Source organism: Cajanus cajan, chromosome 7 (assembly GCF_000230855.2).
Source record: "Cajanus cajan strain Asha chromosome 7, NIPB_CcT2T_4, whole genome shotgun sequence".
In the NCBI taxonomy this organism is placed as follows: Eukaryota; Viridiplantae; Streptophyta; class Magnoliopsida; order Fabales; family Fabaceae; genus Cajanus; species Cajanus cajan.
Genome location: NC_138523.1, coordinates 10,595,586 through 10,620,671, shown reverse-complemented (window position 1 = coordinate 10,620,671; position 25,086 = coordinate 10,595,586). Strand labels below are relative to the sequence as shown.

Here is a 25,086-nt window from a genome sequence, read left to right as displayed (position 1 = left end):
ATAGTTTTAAGTTGTTATCTAAGTGTGATTTTTGATTGTATGAAGTGAGTTTTCTAGGCCCTGTAATTTCTAGTGGAGATATAACGTAGATCTACCTAAGGTAGAAGTTGTGCTTAAATGGGAGATACCAAAAGTTAATTAGTGAAGTTAAGAGTTTTCTTATATTAGTTTATTATTATAGGAGAGTTATTGAGAAAATTTCTAGGATATCATTATCTTTGACTAGATTGACTAAGAAGATTGTTGTCTTTGCGTGGGATAGTGTGAGATAGTTTCCAAACTCTAAAGGAAAGATCGCATAGTGATACCCGATTTTAGTAAGTCTTATGTGGTATATAGTGATGCTTCTAAGATAGGATTAGTTGGAGTATGGGTGCAAGAAGGGAAGGGTAGTAGCTTATGTGTCTAGGTAATTGAAAATTTATGAGAGGAATTACCTTACCATGACATTGAGTGAGCAGTTGTGATATTTACACTAAGATTTGGAGACACTACCTATATGATTATAAGCTTGAGGTATTTAGTGATCATTAGAGCCTTAAATATCTATTTGACCCGAGAGGGTTGAATATAAGACAAGAGAGATAGTTGGAATTTCTTAAGGACTAGGATTTTAATCTTAGTTGTTATCTGGGTAAAGTCAATGTAGTAGTCGATGCCTTGAGTAGCAAAACCTCTACATTTATCTTCTCTTTAGAGAGATGAATCCTTTTGGCTCAAATTAGAGACTTAAGTTGGGCTTATAAGGTTACCTTTAGTAGTGTGAGACTAAGTATGACTTGAGTAACGAATGGATTGAAGGAAATTGGAGAAGCATAATTAGTTGATTCATTTTGGTGACAAGATATAAGGCTATAGGATAAGGTGATGGATAAGAGTTTGACTTGGGTGTAGATGGAGTGGTGAAATTAGAGATCTGATATGAATACCGAGTGTACTTATGCTTAGGTGCTTGATCTTTAGAAATGATCATAGAAGTAAAACCAATATTGTGGATAAGAGTTTGACTTGGGTGTAGATGGAGTGGTGAAATTAGAGATCTGATATGAATACCGAGTGTACTTATGCTTAGGTGCTTGATCTTTAGAAATGATCATAGAAGTAAAACCAATATTGTGGCAGATGCCTTGATTATGATGACCTCTGATATATCATTTTTGATGATTTAAGGGTTGGATTTGATTGAAGAATTTAAAGACTTATGTTTGTTGTGTGAGATCATCCTTAGGAGCATTGAATTGACACTAGTGGAAAAAACACTTTTAAGATCGGTCATTTTTGAGTTTTAAGATCGGTTGTTTGACCGATCTTAAAAGAGATGATCTTAAAAGTTGGACGTTTTAAGATCGGTCGTCAATAACCGATCTTAAAAGTCAACTTTTAAGATCGGTCACTCCAACAGCTGATCTTAAAAGTTGGACTTTTAAGATCAGTCACGATAATAGCTGATCTTGAAAGCTGGACTTTTAAGATCGGTCATGCTAGTAACCGATCTTAAAAGTTAGACTTTTAAGATCGGTCATGCTAATAGCCGATCTTAAAAGTTATGAATTTTTTTTTAAAATGATTAGTTTGTTTTAAGAAGGTTTCTGAACAAAACCTGCAAATTAATACCAGGCAAATGATATATTTTCAATGGTCCAGATTACATACAAAATACAAGAGAACTTTTTGGAAACATATTCAATACAATAATGTATACATAATAAGTATTTCATAAAGAATAAGTCCTAACTAGTTAGTGTTTCAATGAAAAATGTAGCCCATTGCTCCCTAATGATGTTGATGTCTTCTGATGACAATGGTGATCGATCTATAAATATCTATAAAAAAAATTAGAAAAATTAGAAGTATTCATAAAACATGACAAAATGAAAATTTAAAATAAAAACTTTCAAAATTGTAAAACTTACTTCAGTCCACCCAGATACTATTTGTGAATTAACAATAGTATGCATTGCCTTCATTACATAGTATCCGCACTCATAATTTCTTATTTGTTTATGAGACTGCAAAAATAATATAATAATTAATTTTAATAATAATGGTAATTCAAATCATCCTTAGCATTCTGTAGTACATATTCAAGAAAATATTCCACTCCAGTCTCATACTGATCACTCATGCGTGATGCACTTATCCAACTTCGATTCAATAATCAACTGTTGTCCATAACTTCTGTTCTTCATAAAAAAAACATGTACTATGCATGTCAATCTCGTTATTTAAAATGAGACTTAACTTGTATAAAAAAAAACAAATTGTCCCAAACTGTCCAACAAGACAATTCAAGATTCAATACAAATGATTAAATAAAGTTAATCATTTGTATTGAATCTCAAATAGGAAACTAAGGTTCACTCAATGAGTGCATAAATTTAAATATCATATTAATTTATAAAACAACCAAAATGGATTAAAGCTTAATAACTATAGTAGAATGGTATAGTATACTAACAATTAATGAAGAGGACTTCAAGGACGTATTTGAACGAGACAATCACTCCTTCCTTGTATGATTTATGAGCATTTGCTACCACAAGTCAAAAAAAGAGCACACAAAAATATATTTCACATTAGAAACAAACTTATATATCCCATGAAATCACTGGTAATGCAAAAAACACAAAGTGAAATAATCAATTACACAATTGTAACAGCCAAGCCCTCCAATTTGAGGATTAAATAACATAACAACAAATTTTATGTAGTCATATTACATAAATGTTTTTATTTCTTGAATTTTTACCATTTTTTATTTTTGAATAAATTTTATTTAATTTTGACTTTTGAAATTTTTTTCACAAACAAAAAACTTTAATATTAAAAATCAAAATATTGATAGGAAAAAATGCTCAAGTACTTAAAATGTGAGAATCAAAAAAAAAATTAAAAACTAAAAGTAAAAATCCATAAAATATTATATTAGCTAGGTTACTCAATGTAAATATTATATTATGTTGTCAAAATAATATTTATAAAGACAAAAAGTTGTATAATTAGCAATAATTTTTAAAATAACACATAACATTATATATATATATATATATATATATATATATATATATATATATATAATTTATTAGTTTATAACAACTGTTGTGTTGACTCCATTAAAAAAAATGAAAATAAAAAAGACCCTTATACATATAATCACAAATATATCCTGCCATGTTGATCCACGTATATGTAGGACTAGTATCATGAGCCTAGTATTAAACCCAAAAGAAGAAGAAAAGTGGCTAACTCATTTGGACCATAAAAAGGCTGCAACCGTCTCTAAATTGTGTGTACAATCATAACAAATAAAATTAAGTCAGAACATAATAGCACTATTGCAGTGAACTTACAAGTGTCCTCCTGTTCATTTGCCAATGCAGCAGTTGTTCTTGTTGTGAGCGTTTGGGAGCTGTGCGCTCTTCATTTTGTGTAGATCCATTCACATTCTGACCCACAGAAAAATCCTTTTCTTCAAGTGTACTACAATCTAATGGTTTACAAAGTCCAAAATCTGACAATTTCAAGTGTCCATATCTATCAAGTAATAAGTTGTCTGGCTTGATATCCCTGTAACACAAAATATTGAATAGACAAACTTATACTATATAACTAATTAAGTTTTCTTTAGTTTAAATTATAAACACATACATATACATGTAACTTCATACATCAAACAAACAAAGTTATAACAGATAAGCTTCACAATTATAACAGATATTCTGGAAATTAACTTATAATAAGCTTCACAAATATAACAGATATTTTAAAAATATATATAATATTTATGATTAATCAAACACATTTTAATTATTTTTCAAGAATCACACCTAAAATTCAAGAATAAAGTTGTAACTTTATTTACGAAAATGCCACTATGTCACTTTTAAGATCGGCTAAAATATGACCGATCTTAAAAGTTGCAACTTTATTTACAAAAATGCCATCGTGTCACTTTTAAGATCGGTTAAAATGTGACCGATCTTAAAATTTATAACTTTATTTACAAAAATGCCACTGTGTCACTTTTAAGATCGGTTGAAATGTGACCGATCTTAAAAGTTGTAATCTTATTTACAAAATTGCCACCGCATTACTTTTAAGATCGGTTCTCTAATAACCGATCTTAAAACCCCGATCTTAAAACTAATTTTTGTACTAGTGTGATTATGTTGAAAGTGACTAGTGAATTAATGGATGAGATTAGAGAAGCCTAGGAGTCAGATCCTTTCTTAGGGAACCAAGTGGAGAAGATTGGTAGAAGTATAGATAACCATTTCTGAGTAGAAATTGACGTTGTTTTGAGGTGCAAGAACAAACTTGGGTGCGTAGTAACCTTGAATTAAGAAAGATGATTTTAGAGGAAGGACATAACATTACTCTTAACATATATTTAGGAGCTAATGAGATGTATCGGGACCTTAGGAGGATGTATGAGAGTAGTGCAGCGGAAGCATGGTGGCCTAAGGTGAAGAGAGGAGTAGAGAAATTGTATACTCGTAATTAGCATGCTAGAAGTCTTTAGGAATTTTTGTAGCACTTAGACGTCCCATTTTGGAAGTAAGATGATGAGTGGATAGGCTTTAATTGTAGGTTTGTCTGAGTCGCTTAAGAGGTTGATTCTATTTGTGTTTTAGTGGATAGGCTCGCCAAGTTTACTTGTTTTGCCCTTAGATATCTTTTGGTGAAATTGATAGATTTGTACATCAATAAGGTAGTGAGGTTGCATAAGAATTAGAAAGTAAGAAGCGAAGAGTCTACCATTGCAAAAATTTCGGGGCCGAAATTTTATAAAGGAGGAGAGTATTGTAACAACCCAAAATTGCTAGGCCAGAGGCCCAATTGATTGCCCGGAACGGGCCATTTTAAAAGTGAAACGGGCCGTTCCAGAATAAGAAAAATGCCCAAAATTGGAGAAGTAGAACGGGCCATTCTAGTTTGAAGAACGGGTCGTTCTGGTGGGAGAACGGGCCGTTCTGCTCGGATTGAGAACAAGTCGTTCTGGTTTTGGAACGGGCCGTTCCAGTTGAGAATTTTGCGTAGTTTCGAAGGGTCCAGAACGGCCGTTCCACTTTTGGAACAGGCCGTTCTGGTAGGTGAGCCTGAAATCCTATAAATAGCGCCCCTCACCTCTCATTTTCACACATCTCTCATTCTCTCTTCCTATTATCTTTTGTTCTCTCTTCTTTCCCTCTTCTTCTCTCTGAAGACCAAGGGGCATTTAGAGGAGGAGACCAAGAGATTCCTGTTTTAGTTCAACTGTTGTTTATCCAGGTACGGGGGAAAAATAGATTTATTTATACGCAAAGTTACATGAGGAAATTGGGTAGAAGAGGAAGCTTGTAGGATTATGAGTAATTTTATAATTATTTCTGTTTAGAGAATTATTGGTCTTATGTGATTCTGTATGTATTTAGGACTATGAATATAGGATTAATTTGTAAAAATGATGCTCTAGGAGAGAGAACGAAATTATAGAAAAGTGCCTGTATGTTAGGTTTTGGAAAAATTGGATTATTTATGTTTGAGAAATTAATGATACCATTAGATTCTGTATGTATTGAGGATTAGAAATATATATTTAATTTGTAAGAATAATGATCTGGGAGAGAGAAAAAAATTGTAGAAAAGTGCGTGTGAGTTGGGTTTTGGAATAATTGGGGTTTTTACCATTTATGTTAAGATTATATTAATTGGTAATTCCATTGATTATTATATTAATTTATGAATGTTATTGTTATATTACTTGATAAGAATTGATGATTTAGATGTGAATTGCTTGAGGGGTGTGTAAACCCTTATTTTGTTGGACTTATCTGTTGTGTATATGAAATTGTGTATGTGATATGAAATTGAGCTATGAGATGAGATGTTGTATGGATGTGATTATGATTGTGATTGTGGTTCCTCACATCAATGACTAGGGATGGCACGGCCCCTGGGTAAGTGATGCTACAGGGAGGGCGTGACCCTGACATGATGTGAGATGAGTGAGACAATTAACACGTATCACTTATGTCAGTTGTGGCGTGACCTTGACATAGTTTTAATTGTAAGAATTTTGTGGATTGTGATGTGATTTTGGTTCTTCACACCTATGACCAGGGGTGAGCACGGCCCGGGATTGTTACATGGGTATCGTGACCTTGGTTAACATGTCAGGGGTGAGCACGGCCCTGGGTTAGGGGTAACGTGACCTCGACACAGTGTTATATCAGGGGTGAGCACGGCCCGAGATTGTTACATGGGTATCGTGACCTTGGTTAACATGTCGTGGGTGAGCACGACCCTGGGTTAGGGGTAACGTGACCTCGGCACAGTGTTATATCAGGGGTGAGCACGGCCTTGGATTGTTACGTGGGTATCGTGACCTTGAATAACATGTCGGGGGTGAGCACGACTCTGGGCTAGATATGCTACAGGAGAATCGTGACCTTGGGACATTGTTATATCAGGGGTGAGCACGGCCTTGAATTGTTAAATGGGTAACGTGACCTTGGCATAGTGTGAAGTGCAAGATTTGTGATGATTGGTGTGATTGCGAATTATGACGTGATGATGATGTATGAATGATCGAGTTATGATATGTTGAAATGTTTATGAATATTTTATTAAGTACAGAGTCATAATGAGACGATATGTTGCATTTTCCTTATGTGCTTTATATATAGATGTGTTGCGGGTTGCATCAATTGTCCCGTGGCGGAGGCTAGGTGGGCCAAGTCACTGTCGAATCATGGCGCTTGGGCTGCTGCGCTCTTAAGTAAAAAGAGTTGCGCCCTGACTATTAGCTATATCTTTTAGCCTAGTGGTAAGCGCTCGATCCAACAATTGGTATCAGAGCCAAGGTCATGAGTTCGATACCTAGCGGGGCAATTGCTGAGGGGGAGATTGTTGCGGGTTGCATCAATTGTCCCGTGGCGGAGGCTAGGTGGGCCAAGTCACTGTCGAATCATGGCGCTTGGGCTGCTGCGCTCTTAAGTAAAAATAGTTGCGCCCTAACTATCAGCTATAGCTTTTGGCCTAGTGGTAAGCGCTCGATCCAACAAGATGCTTTCTTTTCTCACCGTACAATTTATGGATGTTTTAGGTGAGGAAGATTCGGCTATGAGTGGCATCTAGAATGTCAACAGTTAATTTATGGGTATGCTCTGATATTGTGACATCGGGGCAGAGAATTTCTAGGACATGAATTGTATTTGTATACGGAGTTGAACCTATTATTTTGAAAACATTTTGTAATCTCTTATGTTTTATTTTCCAAGTTTCATTTCAAAATATTTTGGATATTGAAGAATGTTTCTAAAGGTTTTATGTGAACCCTTTTACCTATTTTGAAAATTTGATTTCCTTAGTTTATCTATATTATTACAATATATGTGTTGGGGTAGTAAGGGTGTCACACACCTTCTCCACCACTGGGTTCCAAGTTCTATCCTCTCTAGGGTTTTCCCCAATTGGTATCCCAAGGTAAGTGAATGGGAACGATAAGATTTTATAATTCATAATACTTGAGAAGCCTTCTAACTCTTCTTGAGATAGACCAACACCGCCAAATCTACTTTTGAAGAAATTAACTTTAAGACTGGACACCAATTCAAAACATCTCAACATAGCTTTAATAGTTAACACATTTGAAATAATTTCTTCACCAATAAATATTGTGTCATCTGCGTATTGCAATAAGTTAGCTTCAACATTTTTCTTGCCCACACGGAATCCTGTAAACAAACTATTGTTGCAAGCCTCTCTCATCATCCCACTGAGACCCTCTCCAATGATCGTGAAAAGAAAAGGAGCAAGAGGGTCTCCTTGTCTTAAACCTCTTTTGGCACAGAATTCCTTAAATGGGCTTCCATTTACTAAAATTGACATTGAACTCGAGGTTAAACAACCCTCAATCCACTTAATCCAAGTCTCATGAAAGCCCAACCTATGTAGCATATATAAAAGGAAGCTCCAACTCACCGAGTCATATGCCTTTTCAAAATCAACTTTGAACAATATACACTTCTTTTTCCTAGCCTCCTCCACCACCTCATTGGCAACAAGCACACTGTGTAATAAATGTCTTCCATTTAGAAAAGCACTCTAACGAATATCTATGACATCGTGAAGAACCACCTTCAATCTATTAGCAAGAATTTTGGACAATATCTTGTACATACATCCCAGCAAAGAGATGGGGTGAAAGTCATTGAAACCTTGAGGATCTGCCACCTTAGGAATCAATGTAATGAATGATGCGTTACAACCTTTTGATAGAAATCCACTAGCATGAAAATCACCAAGAAATTTCATAATATCCTTTTTTAAAACATGCCAAGCTTTCTGAATAAACATGAAATTAAATCCGTCTGGGCCTGGACTCTTGGAACTACCACACTCCCAAATTGCCTCCTTAACTTCTTTTTCCTCAAACACAACAGTAAGCATTAAGTTGTCTTGAGAAAAAATTGTGTTAAAATGAACGCCCTCCAGGAGAGGTCTCTCCCATTCCTCCTCAGAAAATATTTCACAGAAAAATTTCTTAGCTTCTTCCTTTATTGTTGTAGGTTCTTGTAACAATCGACCATCCACCAAAAGGCAAGAAATCAGATTTCTTCTTCTTCTCCAATTTATGTATAGATGGAAGTATTTTGTATTATTGTCACCTTCTTTTAGCCAATTCGCTCTAGCTTTTTGGCTAAGAAGAGATTCATTATAGTGAGCCACCCTCCAAAAGCTCTCTTGTAAAGAAATCTTCAATCTTCTATCTTCCTCACTAAGGGTTTCCCTGGCCTCCACTATGTCAAGTTCATTCAACTTTTCCACTATTTTTTGTTGTTCCTTTAGAATATCACCAAAGTGATCTTTATTCCACTATTTTAGCTTCACCTTTAGCGCTTTTAGTTTCTCTTTTAATACGTGGCATCCCCAACCTTGAATTTCCTCACTATCCCACATTTCTTTCACAATATCTTCGAAGTGACTATATTCCGACCAGCAATTTATAGATCGAAAAGGTTTTGGCCCCCAGTCAACCTTCTTCTGACTCAACATTAAAGGGCAATGATCAAAGATATTACGGTCTAAAACAAATTGCACACAATTCTCCCAGGCACTCCACCATTCTCTAGAGATAAGAATCCGATCAATTCTACTTATAGCTTTACCGTTTGGTCGAAACCAAGTGAAGCTTCTCCCATTAAGAGGCACATCTTCTAACTCCATGTTATTGATGAACTCATTGAACTCCCTCCTTTCTCTTCCTCCAACCTCTCTTCTAAATTCCCCTGTCTCTTAGCAGACCTCCTAACACTATTAAAATCACCCATTACACACCATAACCTGCAACTTGAATTTAATTTGTGGGTTATCAAATCACGCCACATTATTCACTTTGCATCTAGCTCACAAGATGAATAAACATTAACTATAACCACCTCTAGATTGCCCTCCAACCAAATCCCTTCCAAGATTATATAATCCCGACCCACAAAAGAATTAACGAGTCGGAATGAATCAATGCTCCATATACATAGCATGCCTCCTGCCTTATTGATAGCTGGAGCTGACACCCACTAGAAATCCACTCCCCCCCCAAAGAGTTGTACACACTTCCTTTCTCATGACTTCTTGTTTGGTTTCTTGTAAGCAAAGCAGTTGAATTTGTTCCTTGCACACAATTTTACTGATTATCTTCCACTTCAACCTCCCCCCAAGACCAAGAATATTATAGGACAATAACTTCATTATTCACCTAACTTTTTCCCCCTTAGCATCCAATTTGGCTTTCTCAACCAGAGACTTATCCCTGTTATCCATATTAACTATCCTGTCCACCATGCATAACTCATTTTCTTGACTCATAACACCCATTTGTTTTCCCAGCTCCCACAGAGACCAAGCTTTATCCACTTCAATCTTCTTCCTCAGCATATTATTACAATTTTGGATATGTTCATCCGGGACCTCATTACAAAAGGACATAGATGCTAGTCTTAAAAGTTTGCGTTTAACTTTCGTACCATTCTCTAAAGATGTACATTCTAAGGAGGTGTATGGTACAAAGTCCAAAGGGCCTCTTACCACACCATCAACTTCAACTGACTTCTCTTGATTCTGCTTAAGAAGCCCACTTCCTGAAGAGTCATTAACCAAAATATTCAACGAGCCCAAACTTTTGAGGCCCACATCGGGTTGTTCTAAATTTTCAAAGTTGGTCCTTTCTAGCTCCTTAATTATTATTTCAGAGGAAATACTAGGGTCCAGCCTATTCATGTTATGTAATTTTTGGCTAAATTGAGCCGCATGAGGCCCAATGTCTTTATCCTTTTGACCCTGTTTCAACAAGCCTAGACTTGTTTGCAACGTACAACCCTTCTTCTAGATTTTTCTCGACAACATCCTGATGAGGATCCTCTTCCACCTTTTTGTGATCGTCTTTATCCGTGATTTGCGTTGCTTCATTGTTGTTCTCTACCATGATCACCAAAACATCTTGTTTCTTCTGCCAATCTTTTACTCCATAATTTTCAACCTTCCCTTTTATGCTTTCTTTTGAGATCTCCACTCCTACAATGCCAGCTATCACATCCGTTGCAGCTTTTTGCAGAAGGACCATTGGGTATTGTATCGACGGGCATCTAGATGACTCCCTTCCCTCCACGTTCTCCGATCTGCCTCCCATGCACCACCGCCCACCATCATTTACCTTGTTTGCTGCTAGCTTGAGACCATCAAACTCATCTTGCATAGAGCCCATGTTCATGCTTATGTCGCTACATATTGAAGAGTTGTTCTCTATGGAGATCTGGTGTTTCCAGTCAAAACAGTGACAATTTGTCCCTTAGTATATACTTCTTCTTGTATACAACTGTTTGGATTGTAGATGAACATTTGATTAAAACCCTTGTGAAAGCTAGCCTCGTATGATTCTCTGTTGCTTCATCTAGACGAACCACATCCCCTTTCATTGATAAGATTTTCTTTAAACATTCATTATCCCAGGCAAAAAGGGGTAGACCTGATACACGAACCCAAGCTAGTCTGTTACTAGGGACAACTTCCGCACTCCACTTTTTGATATCACTAAACCACATCTATATTCCCTCGTCTTTTTCCTCATTGCACATTTCTTGAATTTCATTCTCTTCAATTCCTGAGATTAAAACCAAGTTACCTCCCATATGTGTCATTCTCGCCGTACCTTTGGTTCCAAAAATGTAGATTTCATTCAATTTGTCAAACATGTTAGTATCACATAATTCATCCACCCAATAATCGTTCAACCATTTTTTTATTGAGCATGTTGATAGTGATATTCACACCTTTCCATCCATCATCTGCCTGCCTCACAGTTTTGTTCTGGTTTTTAATCCTCCACACTGGCTTCAGGTATTTGCTTTTGTATTTATCACGGTCTCTGTTCCAATTTCTGTTGTAGATGTCATTTTCCATTTTATGTTGCCTTTCCATACCACCACCAAACTGTGATGTTTCGCCTTTACCACAACCATTTTTTGAATTTTCTTCTTTTATAAAAAATATAGGATTCTTCATGTTGATCTCATCTCATGGTCTCGTTGTCACCTTATCTTTAAAATTTCTATTTTGTCTACTTCCTTGATGAAACTCCCTTCGCCAAAGACGTGTTTGTCTTTCCTATTGTTGTTATCTTCGGCCTTCTTATCTCTTTCTGTTGAAAGGTGTTGTTCCTTCTAGTAAACTTGGGAATGTTAACATGAATTTTAACATTACCGATATAAATTTTATCCAGTTGTTCTTCCAGTTCTACCACATCCCGAACACCTTTGAATCTCACAAAACCATATCTAAGGCCCAACTGATTCCTCCTTCTTACTATGTATACTTCCCTGACTTGACCCCGCTTCATGAAGATTTTCCACATATCCTCCTCGCCAAAAGATGAAGGAAACTTTGCAAAAAAGTAAGTAGTTAAATCTTGGGTCTCCCTCCACCCACCATGCCCTCCTCGTTGCCATTCCAAATCTTGTGCTGCTGAGTACTGCATATTTTGTTCATCCTTTCTTCTGAAGTTTCTTCTTGATCTGACTTGAATCCAACCATCTTCACCCTTCCATTCATTCATTTCATCCGAAGCATTTTCGTCAAGAATTCAATCTGGTTTCGAGACCAGATTATATTTTAACCCTATCCTTAATCGTTTCGAGACCAATATTTTAAGTTAACTCGAGTCGTTAACCATTTTGAACCATTAACGATCAGAAATAGGATAAATTATACTTGTATTTAGAAAATTCAGTATTTTTTTTTACCTTCTGTTGTGTACCGAGAGTTATCACACACATATATATGTCTCTACATTGGAAAGATATTGTCTGCTTTGGATTCAGTCCTCACAATATATATATATAAATCCATATTCATTCTCCTTGTTTGAATAATGTAAAATTTTTCTTACATCCCTAAATCTTCTCTTCCATAGTGGTATTTAATTTTTCTTGTGGCTATACCACCTACCAATATTATACTCCTTTTCATTTTTTACATGCAATAAGTTAGGGTAATAGATTTCAAATATAAAGTGGACATTCAAGTGCAGCTTTGTACTTTCAGAATACTCTTGTAAGTTTCTCCTTCTCAAAAGTAGAAAGCAAAAATACTAATAATCATTAAATAAGAGTTATCTTACGAGAAAAACATATTTGAGATAAAAGGATAATGATTTGAGGAACAAAGCTATCATGGGAGACCTCATCATGTCTAATTTGTTTGATATATTTATTTTTAAATAGAGAATCTAATTTGATTCCAATTTTTCCACTCACACTTTCTCCTCCTACAAAACTAAAGTGTCCCCACCCACACTTTCTTCTCCCTTCTTCATTGGAGATAATATATAGTAAAAGAATAATGGTACATGGTAGAGACAAAATGTTGGTAGCTAGATCGGTTCAATAATATATGAGATCTAAAATAATTTTTAAGAGATAATTTTTTTCTTTAAATAAGAAAGACATATGTCAGGTTTTTGAATATAATTTTTGCAAATATATGAAGCGTTTTTAATAATATATATAACTTTTTGCTTTATAAAAAATAATAACAATATTTTATTGTTGGTGAACCTAAAACTTAATATTTAGCATTATCCTTGAGTTTGCCCTAATTGGTAATGAAGAAAAAACGGAGAGAATGTGGTGAATTGTAAGGACTTGTAACAATGTTGATTTCTATTTTGTTTTCATTTCTCTTTAGGCATGTGTGTATTTGTGATTTTGTGACTTGGGGTTTTTTGTTATAGGTTTGTGTTGCAAAGAGTGGTGGGGTGGTTCGATGGCAGCGGTAGGAAGTGTAAATCTAAATATAGAGAAGGTGGTGTTGAATCTTTGGAAACATCATTGTTGAAGGTCAAATTGATGAGAAAAAAAAGGATTTGTGCTAAAAAAAAAGTTGCCATGAAATATCAATGGTAGTTTCAAAGTATAGGGATTCGACAATAGAAGGTATTGTGCATCGAGAGATTTTCACACACACATGTTTATATATCGGAGAAATATTGTCTACTTTGAATTTAAGTCCTCATAATTTTGCTTTTAGTCATTATCCAAAAGATTTATTACCAATAGAGACTATTTGTGTGGTTATAAATCTATGTATGTTCTTATATTCAAATGATATAAAACTTTGATTGTATCCCAATAGAATGAGTGGTGGTTGTTGTAGAGGGATCATTATCCTCATCGAGATAGTTCGAAAGGAGGGTGATTGTCATTGTGTTACTATAGATGTTGTGCAATTTTCCAAGAAAGAGAGTAATAAAGGCAAATTTAGAAAAGTAAATAAAGAAGAAGAAATTTGAAACATTTATTTTGATATATATAACAATGATAAAAGATGTATTTCCCATGTTGAGAGACATGAGTGGGTTTCTCACTATAGCCTTTGTCATGGTTTGGGTTCCAAAGTATTTTTCTTCCAATACCTCTTGCTATATTATAATTAATTCATTGGCCTTTTTCAATGACTTGAGCCTTTAAATTCGATAAGCACTTGTCAATATTGTTCTCTAGCCTATCATTTAATTGCTCAATAAATTCACAATATCACCCTTAGAGGGGGTGCATAAGGTGTGTCTTGCCTAAAGAGTTGTTTAATAAACTCATCAACCACATTAATTTTAAATTATCCTCCAATATAGTTAAGGTGTTTCATTACTTTAAAGACACTTAAAGACTTAAGGTGATATGCTTCCAAGAATCAAAGGCACTTCAAAATTTCCCTCCATGTTTAGAACCATAAAGTTAACCAAGGAGATAAGTTTATCAACATTAACAAGATCATATTCCATGATACCAAAAGGAGATGACCTATCTATGAACTATAATCTTATTTGTCAACTTAAATTCACCTCTATCAAGTCTCTTCATTAGAGATAAAGACATCAAATTCTACTCACATTTAACTTAGTGTTATTGAAAATAGGATTTTGGCCCAACAAATTCTACTTGTCTTTAACTTTGCCTAATGAAAAAAAAAATTCATGTAGCGAATTTCAATGCAATACTCCATCTTGCATCTTGGCTTGAATTTTGCCTAAGGAATTTCAATGCGAGATTCCCTTGTGAGTCTCAACCTAAAATTCGTCTAGTAAAATTTAATTATGGCACAATTTCTCCCAATGAGGAAGGATTTGTCCAACAAAATTCAGTGCAAGACTCCATCTTGAGTCTTGGCTCAAAAATTGCCCATCAAACCTATTTTTGTGTAGCAAAGTTTATAGGCTTAGTTAGCCATTTTTTCCATTATTGAATTTCAACCATAATCATACTCTTCCACAAGTTCAAATCAAGATCTAAACCATAAAAATGATTCTAAACAACTCATACATACCTTGCCTTAAAACGCAAGAATCAATGGGGATAAAGACTACATCAAACCCTATAGGTTTAACTCCTCTCCTCAAAATCCAAGTTATAAGGAACTTAAATTAGCTTTTACAACTCCAACACAACTTTAAGGGAGGATCTAAAGACTCATGGTGGAATCAAAAGAAGAAAAAGTTTTCCTTGACTTAAGAACTTATATCTCTAAAACTTCTCTCTAAGGTTTGAGAAATGGACCTATGAAATTCTTGTTTCTGAAAACCTTATATACCTCTCTCCTTTCTTGGTCAAACTTGACCTTAATTTAAAGATCTTTAAAACAACTCAACTCTCAAATATTATTTAATCCTCAAAATTCTACAAAATAACTAAAAACACCACACAAACAACTTAAAAGCCTCACAAAATCATCATATAACATACAAACATGCATAAAGGAAAAAACTCAATGTTACAAGAGGTATCCAAACCCTTTTACACACTTGACCAAGCTTTTGCATAAATAACTAGCTTACAACAAACATAACTCATTGTACAGTTTCTTTTTTCAGTAAACAATTCAACTAATTTGCATAACCTATCCCTATTACATTATTACATAATTTATAGTCCCTTGAGTTTAACCCAACAACCATTTTTCCAACCATATCATACATATGTTGACGAAAAATTCTGTGCAATTAATCCAACAATTTCAGAGAGACTTGAATGATAATTTTTAGTGACGTTTTTCCTCTCAACAACATTTTTTATCTATTAAATTATAATTTGAAACTATATATTAAGAAGATCTTGTTTCATTAAGAACAAATCAGTCAACTTATCTCGCCTTACTTTAAGTGGATTTACCCACTTTGCCCCTCTTAATTAAAAATTAAAAATGTAAAAAACAAAATAAAGATTCTATAAAATCACTCTTGCCGTGCATGAATACGACTCGAAAACAGCTCTGCGAAACATCTATATTCTTTGTTAAATTATTTATTTATACTTATTTTTCGTAAGTTAATTTAAATTATTTAATTTTTTTTTGTTTGACGATAATATTTGGATCACCTATTCACGGTAAACTAACTAAAACTTACCTGTTTGTAATACAGAGAAAATATTTTATTAAAAAGAAAACAATCTAATTCTACTATTGACAAACTCATTAAAAATACATGCGCACAATTATAATCATAATTCTTCCATCCAGTTTTTAAATTATAACTTTATATTTTATTGAATGTTTATGCTAATTTTTCTTAAAATTAAATAATAATCAAATTATTTATATTTTAGTATATCTTAAAAAATATATGCTATATTGATTTTGATATATATGAACAAAGTATCAAATAATTTTGAATTAATATAAAATTTTATATATAATTAAGTAAAATAAACTTTTAATTTAACAGTAAATTTTAAGAATTATCCAATTAAAAATTATTGACTTGTATAATAGTTAATAAAAGTTACAACAGTGTAATTTAATTTCTTCAAATGTATGTGTGTATATGTTTGTCTGTATGAGGAAAAATCTTTCTATCCTATAAGTAATTCTACCTAGACTTATTCCGTTCAATAACAAATTTTTTACATCAAATTTCAACGATTCAATCATTGAAATTAAAATTTTTAATACATAGATCAAGTCTGTAAATTTTTTTTAAAAAAAATTAAAATTATTTGATATTTCGTTTCATTAATTCAAATCGATGTATAAAATACTTTTATGATTAATGAAACAAAGTATCAAATAATTTTTAAATTTTTTAAAAATTTGTAGACTTGATCTATGCATTAAAAACTTTAAATTTAATGGTTGGATCGTTAAAATTTAATATAAAACATGAGTTATTGAACGTAACAAGTCTAGTACTTACTCCTTGAGTAAATCAATCTCTCTCTCTCTCTCTCTCTCTCTCTCTCTCTATATATATATATATATATATATATATATATATATATATATAAGGAGGGATTAAGAGAAACTATTGGTAAATTTATTCACGTCAATAACTCATATTTTATATTGAATTTCAACAATCTAATGTTAAATTAAAACTTATTAATGTATATATATCAAATTTTTAAATTTTTAAAAAAATTTAAAACTATTTCATACTTCATTTTATTAATTCAAATTTATAGATAAACATAAAAATATTTTATACATATAGTATCATATGATTTTTCAATTTTTTAAAAAAATTATGAACTTGATTTATACATTAAGAAAATTTAATTAAATTGTTGAATTGTTAAAATTTGATATAAAACATGAATTATTGAGTAAAGTAAATCTATCAAGACTTACTCTGAAATAATTGAATATATATATATATATAGAGAGAGAGAGAGAGAGAGAGAGAGAAAGAGACTGAGTGAGACAGATTGAGAGAAATTCACTTATTCTAAGAATAAGTCTAACTAGATTTACTTTGGTTGAATCAATAATCCAATAATTTAATAACACACAAAATAATGGACAAGATGGTATTGGTCCCTTTCATTAATTTCTTTATAATCTTATCTTTTTGTGTTAATATGATAATTTTTTTTAACTTTATTTATAGTATAAAATTTATCTTATTAAAATTAATCTAAATTAAATCTATCGATATTTTATATTTTAATTTTTAGTCACTTAACAATGTTCATTGGTGAAACATACTCTGTCAAAAATAATAATGTACGCTTTTAATCTTTTCTCATGCAAGAAATTAAAAAGGACAACTATTTAACTATATTTATTATAAATGTTTATTTTAAATTTTACAAATTAAAAAATAAAGTAAGTAAGAATATATGAAAAAAAATATTTTAACCATTTTTTTGTCACCTAGAATTCTAGAAAGATAGTAATTAAAGGTTTAAGAAATGCAATTAAAATCTTAGTTTCCATAAAAAATAAAAAAAGAAAGATACGGTAATCGAAAAGTCAAAAAGCAATTGATGGTTGTGTAAGAATGTTCATGTTCTTAATTAATGAGTCTTTTCTTTGTCCTTGTCTAATTCACACTGTTATGGAAGGTGTCAGAATTGGCACCCCTCCCTTATGTTGTTGAAACGTTAGCTTTATTCCACTCCCGAGGCTCACCACTCACTACAGACTACAGTACTCCAACCAATCACACTCCCTCGATAACAGGGACACCGTGATTTCCTGCTAACACTGCTCAATGCTCTCTCTTCCTCACACATAAATTGTAAAATGTTAAACACTGTGCGTGGCACAGTGTAACTGAAATCTTATTTAGGAAGGTGATTTGATTGATTAGATTATCCAATCCCTTTAATCACGGAACTAGCTACTACACTGTTCATGTTCATTAAAAACCAACACCAACACCAAGTACCAATCTTTCCCTCTGAGCGACCAGTCACCCACGGGACCCTACCTACCCACAGTAACAATAGCTCAGTCTTCATGTTCATACTTGTATTCTAGTGCTAACATTAACACTTTTTGGCTTTGAGCAACCAACCCTCTTCTTCCTCAACAATGCTCCTAACACAAACAACATGCATTCTCCTTTTCTCCATTGTGGCCTCATTTTTACCCCATGCAACACCAATGCTCAACCTCACACTCCCTGGCCAACATCCAGACCCCGAAGCCGTTGCCCTACAAATTCACAGGTGCATTATTTCAAACCCTCATTTTCCTGTCTTTTACTCTTTGTTTTCTTAGACGTTTGATGCAAAACATCCTCACCCTTTTTTCATCCCATCTTGAAGACCCTACATTGCGAATTACCACCCCATCCAAGTTTCACAAAAGTCAAAACATAAAAAGACAATCTTGGCATCTGGGTCATACTCACACCCAACTCACAGTCCACTATTGCTTCATTTCTTTTGAAATTAGCCACTAAATTCAGCCACATGATTCATTCGGTCACAAATTTCATTTTTTTTCTTTCACTCAGGATGGTGAATGCTTCAATGGCAAGAAGGGAAATGCTGGGAGTGTCAGTGTCAGAGAAAGACGTGGCATCCTGCTTAACAGGGAACCCCATCGACGACTGCTGGAAATGCGACCCAAATTGGGCGAACAACAGACAGAGGCTAGCCGATTGTGCAATTGGGTTCGGGCAGAACGCAAAGGGAGGCAAAGGTGGGGAATTTTACATAGTCACGGATTCCTCCGACGAGGACCCTGTGAACCCAAAACCCGGAACCCTCCGATATGCAGTGATACAGAATGAGCCACTGTGGATCGTGTTCCCCACTAACATGATGATTAAGCTCTCTCAGGAACTCATTTTCAACAGCTACAAGACCATCGACGGCCGCGGAGCTGACGTCCACATCGTAGGCGGAGGATGCATCACTCTTCAGTATATTAGTAATGTCATCATACACAACATCCACATCCACCATTGCCATCCCTCCGGTAAGACTAGTAACTAAAATTCACCTATTTAGATTCAACAAAACCAATACTCTCTTTTTATTATATCTCAATCTAAATATCATATTTTATTAAAATATAAATAAATTATTGTGGAGTTATGCGTAAAATAAATTATATTTGATCATTATAGAATTGTGTGTAAAATAATATGATCATGCAGTGATTTAAAACCCGGACCGAACCGATGGTCCAGCTGGTCAGACCGGGAACCGGTGGTCCAGCCGGTTTGAATTTTAAGTTGGACCGGTTATGCAGTCGACTTGTTTTAAACCGGATTGAACTAGTGAACCGGTAAGTCAAATCGATTCAATCATTTTTTTATTATAATTTTTTTAAGGGACCATAAACCACAAAAATAATAATAAAAATTAAATCTCTTAATAAAAAGCAAGGAGTCTTATTAAATATAATAATGACTACTTGTTCTAATATATTTGTTTGTAATATATACAATTTAAATAACTTTTATAGTATATTATTAATTATTAAATTATATATTTAATAATATAATATTTATGTAAATATTATATATATTATTTTGTGATATTAATTACAAGTATATTATATATGTACATATTATTTATATTTTTAATTTGTATTAATATATCGTTTAACATGTAATTTTTTATGTATTTTTTTACAAAATAAAAATAAAAATAATTTTAAATAAGATAGAAAAATTAAAATTTAAAATAAGATATAAATTTATTAAAATTTATAAATATTAAATATATTTAATATGAATTTTTTTTAATAAAAATAAATAAAAATTGAGTCATGCATTTCAATTAGTGACTCATTAGTTCAACCTTTGACCTACTGACCCAGTATCTTAACCGGTTTAATGATTGGTCCGATTTTTAAAACTATGCGATCATGTTTCCCGCTTTTTTTTGGCGCCTTTATTCTCTCTCAGGGAATGCTAACGTGCGGTCGAGTCCAGAGCACTACGGGTACCGCACGGAATCGGACGGCGACGGGATCTCGATATTCGGGTCGAACAACATCTGGATCGACCACTGCACGCTGTCCCGGTGCAAGGACGGTCTAATCGACGCAGTGATGGGGTCGACGGGGATAACAATCTCGAACAACCACTTCTCCCACCACAACGACGTGATGCTGTTGGGGCACAGCGACCAGTACCTGCCGGACTCCGCCATGCAGGTCACCATCGCCTTCAACCACTTCGGCGACAACCTGGTCCAGCGCATGCCACGTTGCAGGCTGGGCTACATCCACGTGGTGACCAAGAGGCTGGACGCCCGAGAAGGAGACTGGACTGCATGGAATTGGAGGTCCCAAGGAGATGTTATGTTCAACGGAGCTTTCTTTGTTGCTTCTGGCGCTGTTGCTCAGCCTAACTACCGAGATGCTTACAGCGTTGAACCTAAGTCCGTTGACCGGATTTCGCTCTTGACTATGTCTGCTGGTGTTCTTGGTGTTGCCAGGGACAATAATCTTGGAATGTGGACCAGAGGAAGCAATGATTATGATGGTGTTTCTTTTTCAGATTTCGGTCCTCACTACACGGACGACATGTCCCCTAGTACAATGCAGTTCCTACCTTCATCTTTTTTCATTCTTCTCTCTGCATTCTTCTCTCATATAACAACAACATTTCTATAACAAATACGCTCATCTTTCTTGCTTGCATTGCATGTTCCTATTCACTAGACAATCCACTGATTCAGACTCTCTATCTTTTCTTTTATTTTTAACAAACTGGCCCTAAATAACACTAAAAATGTCTTCGAAATTTGGAAAGCAATTTTTTTTAGTTAGTGTTAACATGGTTAACTAAATTTATATATGCCCTTATCTTTGTTTATCTCATCATTTCCCTTCACTTTAACGAGGATGTTTCAATTAGTTCAGTGACATTGGAATGGATTTAGACATAACTTGTGAGCATTTTTAGTTACTTCCCATTTACATATAGAACAACTTGTGAGCGAGAAAAACATGTGTCTTAAACGTGTTTGAAATTGTGTTGACCAACCCGAGTTCTGAACTTTATGCTACTTTTTGGATTTGATAGGAAGTAGATGATGTAATATTGTCGGGTAGGGTTTCATCTTGAACTTTATCTATGATTATGTTAGTTAATTGTCGTCAAAATAAAGTTAATGCGAGTTTATTAATGAGACAAAGTAACAAATCATCTTTTCTAATTTATGTTCCATTTTGACGAACTGATATTGTTTTCTTTTCTTTTTGACCGAGACTGGCCGATAATGGTGGCTGTGATCTTCACTTTTCCATACGTCTTATGATTTGTTTAAACCAAAAACGCATGCCCCGAGAGAAATGGAAAGAACAGTGGTGGTGTCCTTTAATTTGAAATTTAAAATAAGGTGTTTTTTTTTTTCTTAAAAAAAAAAAAAGAAAAAAGAGACAAGTATCCTTGACACAGACAATCTCAATTGTGTTTAAAATATTTTTAGTATAATAGGATTATTGGTCACAATAAAGATTCGTTTTGAACTAAAAGCTTTCTTGTTATTTTGATTCTCATCGACGAGAAGAGGAAAAGAAACCGAATCTGTAAAAACTAAATGGGTTATTTTACAATAAACTAAGCCTGAGTTGGCAAGAAACACCATTGACCCATCAAAGTCTCCAACATGTTTGACATCTTTCAATTGATTTTGTACGTTTGGCCTTTTCGGATACATGAAACTCTTAACACGGAATTCATGTGCTTCGTGGGATTCAAAAAATCTGCCTACAGTGTCCTGCTTAAAATTATCAATTGAAAAAAATCTAGCTTCAAAAAAATATGTGATTATTATCATACAAGATTGTTTGAGTTTTATGAAAGATTGAGTTTTAATTTTTGGTATACACCCCATTAAATATTTGGAGTGAGAATTTTGTCACCTTTAATCGTATCGGTCCCAACATAATTGCTTCTTGTATATATGATTGATACCAAAAACTAAAATAAAATAAAAATTGTACTTGCTGGATTGCACGAATTGGTCTTAACTTTTAAATGATAATGCTGTTACCACATTATTGGCATACTTTATTGGCACATTATTATTAAATTAAATTTATGTGAGTCACACTGAATCAATTATATTCACATTCTATTCTAAGAGATCTACATAAAATTCATCTGATGATAATAGTGTAATGAAAAATAATATTGTTCCGGCCAGGGGTTGGACTATGATTTTTTCCTAGATCGTGCCTCCGAGTCAGAGTATTCAAAAGTGTAATCTGCCTTCTCAACTCTAAGGTTTTTGGCTTGCTGACGGGCCTCCTAGGCCCCGAGAATGTAGGGATTTCTTCAACCGTCTAATCTAGAGAATATTTTGTCATTAAAGATGAGATTTTGTCCCTGATATCGGATCAGTATCTATGTGAGAGGGTCAGATCGGATTTTGGCCGAGTTGGAGCACACAAGTCGGATTCTAACCGAGTGTACCCATGTAGAGGGGTCAGATCGGATTTTGGCCGAGTTGGTAGTCAGATTATGGTCGAGGGGGTAGTCGGGTTAAGGTCGAGCTAATTTGCGGCGAGCCTCCACTCGGGCGTTAACCGAGTGACCAATCAAGAAAGAGCCGACCGAGAGCCAAGTCGGCTTACCACCAGGGAGGATGTAGGATCGTGCCCCGACTGGGATCGAAACCCGTTAGTCGGAGAATGACCGCTACGTTACACTTGCCTTCCAGCCTTGAGCCTATGAGGCGAAAAGGCTAAAGCGATCCCCTTCTTTGAATCACCCAGGCAGTAAACCGAGAGAAGGCGTCGGAGATTGACCGATACGTTACACTAATGTTCCAGCCTTGAGCCTATGAGGCGAAAAGGCTAAAGCGATCCCCTTCTTTGAATCACCCAGGCAGTAAACCGAGAGAAGGCGTCGGAGATTGACCGATACGTTACATAAATCAAACTAGAAAATTTCTGTTAAATGAACAGATGTACTCGGTCAAATTCCGAATTAGAAAATTTCCAAGTTAAATTCCGAATTAGAAATCAAACTAGAAAATTTCTGTTAAATGAACAAATGTACTCGGTCAAATTCCGAATTAGAAAATTTCCAAGTTAAATGAACATTTTGTAAGCATGTTCGTCAAAATTGCGAGCTTTCTAAGTAAAATCAAAAGTGGTCGCTCCTAATCCGATTGGAATTAACTTGAAAATTTTCTAAAACCCGAACTTGAATTACGAGTGTTCGCCCGAAAACCGAGTGAGAAAAAGAATTGAATCATCACTAATCGGGAAAATTCCGATTCCAATTTCAGAAAACCATAAAGATTCATTGTTTAAAATTGGATTTTATCATAAGTAATCGGGAAACTTCCGATCATTATTTTCCAAAAAACCAAAAGATTCATTGTTTAAACTTGATTTTTGAATTAGGTCTCGCCTTAATATCCAGTAAAAAGGTAATAAACGTGTGTAAGGTCTTCTAAGTTGAGATAATCTCTCTAAGACCGAGTAGGGAAATAAAAATTCCAAGCTAAATGTCGATTTTGAATCAAGCAATCACCTGCATGGCGATTAAAAACTTCGTGCTGAATTATAAAAACTCACCAAGTTGTAAAAACTTCAAGTGGAGTTGCCGGTACTAATCTGATTAAGTCCCTCGGTAAAGTTCCGACTATGTGGTTTTAAATTGCCAAGATGTCGACCAAGTTATAAAACTTCAATTAGAGTTTCTCGGTAAAATTCCGACTAAGTCGCCTTAGGTCGCCAAAATATCAACTTGCAAATAAGTGAGAGAACATGAAACTCATGCGTATAGTGAGTAGTTTATACTCGCCTAGTCAGATTTTTGCCGACAATCACGAGTTTCAGTCTTCGAGTTATTTATACTCGCCCAGTCGGACTTTTGCCGACAATCACGAGTTTTAGTCTTCGAGTTATTTATACTCGCCCAGTCGGACTTTGGCCGACAATCACGAGTTTCAGCCTTCGCGTTATTTATACTCGCCCAGCCGGACTTTTGCCGACAATCACGAGTTTCAGTCTTCGAGTTATTTATACTCGCCCAGTCAGACTTTTGCCGACAATCACGAGTTTGGTCTTCGAGTTATTTATACTCGCCCAGTCGGATTTTTGCCGACAATCACGAGTTTGGTCTTCGAGTTATTTATACTCATCCAGCCAGAATTTGGCCAACAATCACGAGTTTGTCTTCGAGTTATTTATACTCGTCCAGCCAGACTTTTGCCGACAATCACGAGTTTGTCTTCGAGTTATTTATACTCGCCCAGCCGGACTTTTGCCGACAATCACGAGTTTGGTCTTCGAGTTATTTATACTCGCCCAGTCGGATTTTTGCCGACAATCACGAGTTTCAGTCTTCGAGTTATTTATACTTGCCCAGTCGGACTTTTGCCGACAATCACGAGTTTCAGTCTTCGAGTTATTTATACTCGCCCAGTCGGACTTTGGCCGACAATCACAAGTTTCAGTCTTCAAGTTATTTATACTCGCCCAGCCGGACTTTTGCCGACAATCACGACTTTCAATCTTCGAGATATTTATACTCGCCCAGTCGAACTTTTGCCGACAATCACGAGTTTCAGTCTTCGAGTTATTTATACTCGCCCAGTCAGATTTTTGCCGACAATCACAAGTTTGGTCTTCGAGTTATTTATACTCGCCCAGTCAGACTTTTGCCGACAATCACGAGTTTCAGTCTTCGAGTTATTTATACTCGCCCAGTCGGACTTTTGCCGACAATCACGAGTTTGGTCTTCGAGTTATTTATACTCGCCCAGCCGGACTTTTTCCAACAATCACGAGTTTGCTGCTTTTAAATAACACACCTGTCGATCATGGAAAGATAAAATAGAAGGTATTTAATAA

At 34.7% G+C, this 25,086-nt stretch overlaps 1 protein-coding gene and 1 long non-coding RNA gene across 2 annotated transcripts; one reads left to right on the top strand and one right to left on the bottom strand.

The window, feature by feature from the left end:
• Nucleotides 1–1,611: 1,611 nt before the first annotated feature.
• LOC145950117 (uncharacterized) lies at nucleotides 1,612–2,863 on the bottom strand. The gene is made up of 2 exons (XR_014428218.1): nucleotides 1,914–2,863; nucleotides 1,612–1,823 (listed from the first exon to the last, which is right to left on the bottom strand). It is a non-coding gene; the product is annotated as an uncharacterized LOC145950117 (long non-coding RNA).
• A 15,075-nt stretch (nucleotides 2,864–17,938) lies between these two features.
• Nucleotides 17,939–20,959, top strand: LOC109818776 (putative pectate lyase 12). Its single transcript, XM_020384303.3, has 3 exons — nucleotides 17,939–18,479; nucleotides 18,770–19,236; nucleotides 20,174–20,959. The coding sequence occupies exons 1-3, from the start codon at nucleotides 18,343–18,345 to the stop codon at nucleotides 20,884–20,886; spliced, it is 1,317 nt and encodes a 438-aa protein (XP_020239892.1). The 5' UTR covers nucleotides 17,939–18,342; the 3' UTR covers nucleotides 20,887–20,959.
• Nucleotides 20,960–25,086: the final 4,127 nt, after the last annotated feature.